Here is a 9,285-nt window from a genome sequence, read left to right as displayed (position 1 = left end):
TCAGGATATACTATGTCAGCATTTCCTCTCTAATGATGCCCTCTAGGGGGAAAGTGAGATCAGCTTGGCCGGGTTGTTGATTACTCCTTACTTTCTTCTCCAAATGGTCACATAATATTTGACAAACCATTTTAGAATTCTGGTGTAAGTTCACACCTCATCTGCTGTTTCCAGAATCTACCTTTTTTTTCTTTTAAAAAATCAAGACAACGTTGCCTGTCTTCATCCTCCACCATTCTTCCTAATTTCTCAAAATTTACTGCCTGGATTTCAGTCACGTTGGTAAACTGTGCCAGTGTCGTGAGATGTAATTTGTTTAGGCCACACTCAGACTCATAAAAGGAACCCTTTGGGTGTCTCCTTACCTGTTTTGAACTTCAGTTCCTCTTTTTGTCCACTCATTTTTGGTTTTAAGACCTTTCTTCTCGAGATAGAAGATCAAAGCAAAATTAAGCATTAGCATTGCCTTAAGCGATGGGCATATCTTTTTTCTTCCCCTGGGTCCAAAAACTGAAAATCGCCTAAAACAAAATAAAAAATTAAAAAAGATAACAAAGGCCAATTTTACGCCCTCTGTCATTTTCCCCAAGCTGTGTCAGTGTGTGCCACTCTTCTGTATGTCCCACAGAAGCCTCCACGGCCTTTGGCAACTCCCTAAGCATAGACAGGGACGTATAATAGCAGATGCAGCTGATCCGACATTCCAGAGGTTCTGGATCCTCTTTCCTCTTCACACCCACCACTGGCTGCCGCATTCCTTCACTGAAGTTTTGCTGAGGCCCTCGGGTTTCCTCTAAAAAGCTTAGGTTTGGGGACTTCCCTGGCGGTCCAGTGGTTCAGACTCCACGCTTCCACTGCGGGGTCGGGGGGCTCTGGTTTGATCCCTGGTCAGGGAGCTAGGATCTTGCCTGCCTTGCGACGCCGGCAAAAAATAAAAATTAAAAAAATTTTTAAAGCTTAGGTTTTTAAAGTTAATGTTGAGTAGGGAGGGCTTTGGCATTTTGAGGACCGTTCCCCATTTCTTACCTCATTTAATCTTTGCAGCCCTGTGAGATAGGTAGTATTTTTCCTGTTCTATGGAATGAAAATGAAAAGGTTGGTGGCTCAGAGAGGCAAAACTTGGTCAAGAACGCTCAGTAGGACGTTTTGAAAAAAACGTTTGTGTTTATTTCTAAAACGAGGTTACGTTCACAGGTTCTGAGACATGAACATCAGTGGTTCTCAGAGTGTGGCTTCCTGACCAGCAGCGTCGGCACCACCTGGGAACCTATTAGAAAAGCAAATTCTCGGGCGTCAGCCAGACCCGCTGAATGAGAAGCTCTGGGGCAGTGTTTTAACAAGGCCTCTGGGGGTTCTGATGCAGACTTGGGTTTGAGAACTTCTGTCTGCCCCATCTACTCTCTTGAATCTGTTCCACCCTTCATACCAATAGCAAGTGGCCGTGAGTTTCCGAACAAGCAGGAAGTCACCCGATCTCCTTGAGGACCTGGCCATGTCAGCCAGGTGAGAATTTTTCTGTGCTCTCGTGTTTCTCCCCCTCCCGGAGAGGGAGACATTTCTAGCCAATGCCCTCGTTCCCCACCTGCTTCTCTTTTTTTTTTTTTTGGCGGTACACGGGGCCTCTCACTGTTGTGGCCTCTCCTATTGCGGAGCACAGGCTCCGGACGCACAGGCTCAGCGGCCATGGCTCACGGGGCCCAGCCGCTCCGCGGCACGTGAGAGCTTCCCGGACCGGGGCGTGAACCCGTGTCCCCTTCATCGGCAGACGGACTCTCAACCACTGCGCCACCAGGGAAGCCCCCCACCTGCTTCTCTTTAAACCAAAGGGCAAATGGCAACTGGAAACTCCACGATTTCTCAGGAACGAAGACTTGTCTCAGTTAACTTTGCCAACAAGTGTGACACCACCAAACACGATGGTTTTCCCATCTTTCCTCTTGAGAAAGATCCTAGTACAGCTTTTCCCATGTGATCAAGTGCCTTTGCAAACACATCACCCGCCTGTGAGCGAGGTGGACTCACGACCTCCATCTACAGAGGTGGGCAGCCGAGGGCGGCAAGTGAGTCGCGGGGTGGAGGTATGTTTGCTGCTCCGTAGCCGAGACCCTCCTGCTCTGCATCCTGAGCCCTCCCCTGATTTCCCGCCATCTGACCCAGGTCAGGTGCTGGGTGGGAACCAGCAGAACCTCAGGTGCACGTCATTGGGCAGGACAGCGGAGCCGATGGGGGTACAGCAGCCATGCCTTCCGGGGCTCGCTACGCCATGCAGGGGGCGGGCAGAGGAGGTGAAGATTTGGGGCGGTGTAGGCTTTAATCAGAATCATGAACAAAACAGAATGCAAAGGGCAGAAGGCAGCTCGGGGACTGCATGGAGCCTGCAGGCTGCTGGGAGCCTGGATATTCGAGAAATCTCCAGATGTACGTCTCAGCACCAAAGCTTTCCTCTGAGAAGTGTTTTCCCCTCCTGGGTCTTACTCCAGCGAGACCTGTTTGCCCGCCTACCTCTTTGGGTACCACCGGCGCCACTTCCCCACCACTGGCTTACCCGTCAGGCCGTCGCATCCTGCCATCCGCCAAGGTCACATTCTAAACTCTAACACCCGATCTCAAATGGCTCCAGTGTCCCTGCCTGAGCCGGCTGACATGCCGTGTGTGCACGTGTGTGTGCTCACACCTGTGTATGTGGGATGCGGCGGCAGCAGAAGTAACCACCAGACTTAGTTACACTAACGAATGTAAGCCTCACCCTGCAGGGCACTGGTGATCACACATCTTCTACAGAGGAGGAGAGATGGGGGCCCAGAGGGGCCGAGGGGCTTGCCCAAGGCCACAGCCCTAGTAAGAAAGCAGCAGGATTCCAGCCAATCTCTGACTCCAAGGCTGAGTTGGATTGCAAAACTGCTCCCTTGAAGTATGTCAGCTTCACAGATGAAAATCCTCATTTATTTGGACCTTTAGGAACAAGCTATTGTATTTTCAGCTTGTAGCATTTCTGGGGGTAATGTGCCCCCTTATACACTCAGGTGCTTTGGACCTCCCTCCTCTGTCTGGCCTTCCTGGTGGGTGAGATGCTAATCCACTCTGGCCTTTTCTCCAGGCATCTGTCAGATAGAGGAGCTCGAGCTGTTAGCACTGACCTCCTTCCCGGCCTGGTTCCTGTCCCCACCCCCACTCTTTACAAGACCTTCACGGCCAACCAGCCCAGCGATGACTCACGCTGCCTTTCTCTATCAGTGCCCGGTCGCCAGACGCGGGCGCTAGACATGCTCACGGTATTGCCAACCTTTTGGTTTAATCCGGGGTAGTAATAACAACACCAAGAGCAGAGGCAACTGGCCTCACACATTTGATCTGATGGTAGAAGGTAGCGTAATTTCCATCATCTGCCTTCATCTCCTCCTTCCTCATCATCAGTAAGATGGAGAAACTGAGGCTCAGAGAAGCCAGGCAGGGAGCGTATGATCATCCAGCTCCGTGGTACCAGAATCAGTGTGTGAACCTGGTCCCACCTGAAGTAGAGTTGTCTCAGTGTGTCCTCAAAACTCTTTTCTGGGTTGTCCTACGTTTGCAAGGGCATTTTGGCTGCGGTGCTGAGCTGAGGGGCTATGGTTACGTAGTAGTCTTTTACAGTCATTTTTCCTAATTTAGCAGTATAGCTTTATGAGTTATTTTGAAAAATTTCAAACCTGTGAAAAGCTGAAAGAATAGAATGATGAACACTCATATGCTCTTCACCCACCTCACCAGTTATTAGCAGTTTGTTGCATTTGTGCTCTCTTTCTCTCTGTGTATACACATATACACGCTGAATATGTGTGTTGTGTGTGTGTGTGTGTGTGCGCGTATTTTTCTCAGACCTTTTGAAAATTATTTGGAGACACTTCATTCTGAGTATGTCAGCATTTAGGAGTGATTTTCAAGCTGTTTTCTGTGGACTCTGGGTTCTCTGGGGCTGCTGCCAATTTAAATTTTGTGGAGTCTGAAGCTGGTGTAAGACAATGTCTGTCATCTTTGGCCTCAGGTGTAAAGGTTTTGTCTTCAGAATAGCCCCGTGGCTCTCAACAGCTGCCCTGCTAACAAGTCAACTTTTGAACTTATAAATTTGTACTAATAGACGATCACTATGTCTATGTTGCATGTTGGGTTTTTACAGAAGATATAATTTGCAAACAGCCTTTTGTTACTAAAAAGTTTTGGAAATCTCAGTGAGCCCCTGGTCTCCTTCTGGGTCATCACTGACCATCTTTCGGGGGCCCCGAGGGCCGTGTGTGCTCACATGTTTGGCTGGAATGGCCCAAGTCACCACTTCTGAGTGGATCACAAGCCAGTGCTAAATGGTGATGATCTCATGAAACAGGTAAGTCACTGTCATGTCATTTTTCTTTTAAAAGCTCCACACATACTGTTTCTTCCCATGCATCTCAACGTCTGTACATACGCATGTATAAACATCATAGTGGACATTGATTATGTGGCTGCCCAGAATAATGATCCCAATGACAATAATACTGATGACAGTAGGACGATAGTTAGCATTTATTGGGGGCCGAATATGTACCAGGCGGTCTTCTAAGTGCTTTGCATATAATACCCCATTTCATCCTCACAATGCCTCTGAAGTAGGAACTACTGTTGTTTCCATTTTACAGATGAGGAGACTGAAGCATAAAGGGTTAAGTAATGTGCCCGTGTTCACAGAGCTAGTGAGCAGCTGGGCTGGGGTCCAAACCCAGGAATTTGACCCCAGACCCCACACTCCGCTCAGCTGTGCTTCCTCCCAGATACCTGGGTTGGTGTGTGATTGAGGCTGGAAGTCCCCAAATATATTCTCAGGCCCACAGACATTTTTTTCCACTAGGGAGTTTTCCCTGCAGAGGTTTCTGGTTAACCTTCTGAAGCAGTTAAGTAACAAATATATATTAAACATTTGTGTTTTCACTTTGATGATGAGTTAAGAAGATGACTATAAACATATTCAAGATCGTTCTAACCAAACAGCCGTACACAGACGTTTCCATCTAATTTCATATTCACAAATATTTAAAAGTCACTCGCGAACAGCAACAATGGAAACTCAACACCAGGCTCCACAATGGTTTTTTTTCCCCTTTGAAAGGGGTCCGTACATTATTTAAATTTGACTACCTCTCTTCCTGTTGTTCTAGAAATGACATGACCAGCTCTTTCAGAATATACAGCAACTGCCTCCGCCTGAGCAGCGCCAGGCTTAGGAGATTTACGGTAAAGGCATGTTTCCTAGGAGGTCGGTACGGAAAGCCAGACTCAACGGCAGTTTCTGGGGAGAGCAGCTTTCTGCCCATTGCAGCAGTTTTCTTTTTCTTTGGGAGATGTTCACATTTGAAAAGGCTCAATTGGGATATTTATCAGCCTCTCCTGTTCCTCTGGGGTTTGGTGCAGTTGACAACCGGCAAGGATAAAATGAGCTGGTCATCTCGGGACCATGGAAAACATGGCATCGAGGCTCAAAAATGCCCCTTATTTTCGATGTGAGAACGGGAACAATTCTGTCCCCGTGTGCCAGAAGTGTGAGACGTGTGTCCTGGCCTGGAACATCTTCTCCACCAAAGAGTGGTTCCGAAGGGTGGGCAGGATATCCCAGAGGAGGTTTCTGGTCAGCATCCTGCAGCAGCTGGATAGCTTGTATTTGTTACAGTATTTTCAAAATATCCTTCAGACCACGCAGGGGAAGGATTTTGTCTACCACAGGTCCCGGGTCAACCTCAGCAAGAAGGAGGGGAAAATCAAGTCCTCCTTGAACCAAATGCTGGACAAGATGGTGGAACAGAAGATGAGGGAGATTTTGTACTGGTTTGGGAACAGCAGCTACCGGACGAAGGCGAATTACACACTCTTGCTGCTGCAGATGTGCGACCCCGAGTTACTGCTCACTGCTGTTGATGTCATCAGAGTCCTGTTTCTGAGAGGGCGGAACGATGCCTCAGGTGAGCGAGGCCACAGGTAGAGACCTAAGGGTCCCCAGAGACCAGGAGGCCAGACTTCAGGAGCTCGTCAAGGAACGGGAGGTGTGGACAAGCTTAGGTAGATGGGGATCTTCCGGATTGCAGAACAGAGCGCTTTGTCTTGACACCCGATCCTGTTGACCGAAGGAGAAGCTGCTGAATGTGACTTCCTTCTAGAAAATTCTAAAAGGACAAATGCAGAAGGAACTTTCAACTGTCAGGCTTTTCAAAGGGATTTCTGCCTCCCTTAGGCCCAGAAGTGGCGGGTCTGCGCCTCTGCCGCTGAATGCTGGGGCGGTTCCTGCTTTAGCGGGTTAGGGGTTGAAGCGGGTTTGAGAAGGTGGTAAGGGGGGGTGCTACTGAGTTGTCTTGCCCTTCAGTTTGCACTGCACGGAAACTAGGCCAAGAGGTCAGAACCTAGGGCTTTCCTTCATTCATCCCAGTGTATTCCTTGCTTGCACATAAAATCCAACCTCGACTTGGAGTTTATCCAAGGCGGGAGGTAGTGGAGGGGCCAAATAAGGCTGGGGTAGGCGTTCTCAATCGTTGCTTGTATCAGAATCACTGGGAGGGCTTATTAAAACCCAGGTGGCCAGGGTCCTCCCCGAAAGGTCCTGACCCAGCAGGTGCGATGTGGGCCACGAGTCTGCATTTCTAAAAAGTTCCCAGGGGATGCTGCTGCTGGTCTGGTGACCTCACTTTGAGAGCCAGTGGTCTAGGGTGTCGGTGACAAGGTCTTGGACATGTTTGGCCAGCTGGACTGGGGCAGCAAAAGCAACCAGAAAGGAGGCGAGGGACTGGGGGTTGCAGGGAGTCCAGTACGAGAAGCAGAGGATTAGCAGACTGGGACAAGGCTGGGAGAGGGCGTCAGATGGAGGGATTCAGAGGTTGAGCTCTTGAGAGCGGGGAATTCCTGCTGTCCACGAGACCTGGTTTGTGGTCCTGTTTGCAGACTCATAGAATCCCGGGAAAGTTTAAAGCTACGTGACCTTGGGGGCAGTTAGATCCCGTTATATGCCCTTGATTTCTTTGGTGTGTCCACAAAGTAAAAGAATAATCATCTGGAATGAAAAAGTGGTGGAGAAAATCAGAGGATCCCATAAGTTAGGTTAGAGATTGATGAGTCCAACTCCTTCATTGTATAGGTAAGGAAGTCGAAGTTCAGGGATCCTGAGTGATTCGGCCGTGGTCACCCAGTCGGGGGGTTGAAAACCAGGCCCCCCATCCTGATCATCTCCCATGGGCAATGCTGGCCCCCGGACAGGGGCGGCAGGCTTGAGTAGCCTCATCTGTACACACAGGTCCTCACCCACCACAGGAATCAGCTCCTTGTATTAAACGTTGTGTAAGTCCAGTTACGGGTTGTGGCAATCTTCCCCTTTTCCTAGGGGAGCTTCTCTCTTAAAAATTAAATTTTCTAGGACTTCCCTGGTCGTCCAGTGGTTAAGACTCTGTGCTTCTCCTGCAGGGGGGCATGGGTTCGATCCCTGTTGGGGGAAGTTCTGCATGCTGCGCGGTGCGGCCAAAAAGAAAGAAAAAAAATTAAATTTTCTAATTTGACTCAAGGGCATTTATTCATATCATTGAAGAACATGACGAAAAAGCTTCAGAAAAGCAGTCCCTCTTCCAGCTCCTCGCTCGCTCTCTTCCTCTTTCCCTCCCTCTCTCCCTCTCATTCTCTCTCTGTCCTCGTGTATATAGAGCCCTGATGAAGTTTGCAGTGCAGGTGGGCTGGCAAAGGCTAACAGAGGCTCTCTGTGATTTTTATGCCGAAACTCAGAGGCCCCAAATAAAAACAGACATAACTGGCCTGGTCCGTTTTGTGTCGATTAAAAAGAAGCCAGTAGAAATAACACCATCTCTCTCTACCACTTCCTCTCCACACACCTGTACTAAAGAGCCGCTCATCTTGGCCTTTTGTTTTTCAGGGAACGACCCAGACTCCAAGGATGTGTTTTTCGGCCCTGAGAAAGGCCACACGCCCCCGTGCAAGACCTCACAAGTCTGCTGGGCAGCCAGACCCGGGCACACATCCTTCCCGTTCTCCAAAACTACAAGAAAAGCAAGCTTGCACGAAAATGTGTCGTGGGGAGCAGCCACTACTGGTAAGTCTGCTGGTAGGAAGAAAGCCGATGGGGAGGGAGTCCCGTGGAGATGGAGGGGCTGGTAGGGCAGCCGTATCTGGGGAGGACAGAGTTGGGCAACTAACATTCACTTGTCACCTGCGAAGTGGGTTGGGCTCTGTGATATTTATTCCCTCATTTAATCCCACATCTGGTAAGGGGAGAAACAAGGATTAAAATCAGTCAGTGTGGGACTTCCCTGGCAGTCCAGCGGTTAAGACTCTGCGCTTCCCCTGCAGGGGGTGCGGGTTCGATCCCTGGTCCGGAGCTAAGATCCCACATGCTGTGGGGCGTGGCCAAAAGATAAAATAAAATCAGTCAGTGTGACCTTAAGTCCCTTTTTGCCCCAGGCCGGAATCTCTCGGTCTAGCCCCTGACCTCTGGTGTGGGGGGATATGGGGAGGGGCACCTCCAGAATCCAACCCACCAGGAGCTATTTTTGCGGCATTGGATTCAGTCTTGAGGTGGAAACAAAAGCAGTGGGGAATTGGGCCCTGACCTTAGGGCCGTCCTCACTTGGGTTTTGAAGCAAGACATATACACGGAAAAATTACGGGAAACACAAAACATAGATTCAGAAACGCTTTCTATACAGAAATTTTCAAGTTTCAAAAGTAGGTAGAACAGTGTCATCATTACCCACATAACCGTCATCCAGCCTCAATAATTATCACCGCCATACCAATCTTATTTCCTCCAACCCCCTCTTTTGAAATTGAGACTTTTTCTTGTTGGGCTCATTTAGAGGAAACTCCAGACACCATGCCATCTCACCAGCAGGGCAGTTTGGATGCCACAGACATCGACTTGAGCTGGGAACGTTGAAAACTGCTGGTGCGTTTGGTTGGGGAAGCTCTGTTTTCATTTTGGTGGAAGAAATGACCAAACCCCGGTGGCCTCAGGGTAGACCCTGGTGAGCTCTGTTTTGGGGAAAGCTTTTGGCAAGGACTTGCTCTCGGCCCGGAGTCACCCCAAAGACGCCCCAACCATGCCCCCTTCTCCGGCTTTCCTCTAGAAGGACAGTGGAAGAGTTCACTCCAGTATATTTCCGAGATGAATAGGCTGTCTTCTGAAAAAGCAAGCGTGTCCAAAGCAGGCTCGGCCCCCGCCGCCGATGCGCTGGTGGATCTGGAGGCCATCAGAGAGCTGCCTTCTGGGGTCAGCACGTACCGCGACTTCAT

At 49.5% G+C, this 9,285-nt stretch overlaps 1 protein-coding gene across 1 annotated transcript in view; it reads left to right on the top strand.

The window, feature by feature from the left end:
- The first annotated feature begins 5,461 nt into the window (after window positions 1-5,461).
- Window positions 5,462-9,285, top strand: part of FBXW10B (F-box and WD repeat domain containing 10B) — a 35,470-nt gene continuing 31,646 nt past the window's right edge. The window contains exons 1-3 of the mRNA XM_024752671.1: window positions 5,462-5,963; window positions 7,910-8,086; window positions 9,120-9,285. Coding sequence (XP_024608439.1) covers window positions 5,462-5,963; window positions 7,910-8,086; window positions 9,120-9,285 — 845 coding nt within the window. The remainder of the gene's footprint in view (window positions 5,964-7,909; window positions 8,087-9,119) is intronic.

Source organism: Neophocaena asiaeorientalis, unplaced genomic scaffold (assembly GCF_003031525.2).
Source record: "Neophocaena asiaeorientalis asiaeorientalis breed wild unplaced genomic scaffold, Neophocaena_asiaeorientalis_V1.1 scaffold540, whole genome shotgun sequence".
NCBI lineage: Eukaryota > Metazoa > Chordata > Mammalia > Artiodactyla > Phocoenidae > Neophocaena > Neophocaena asiaeorientalis.
This window is presented reverse-complemented; position numbering and strand designations above follow the sequence as displayed.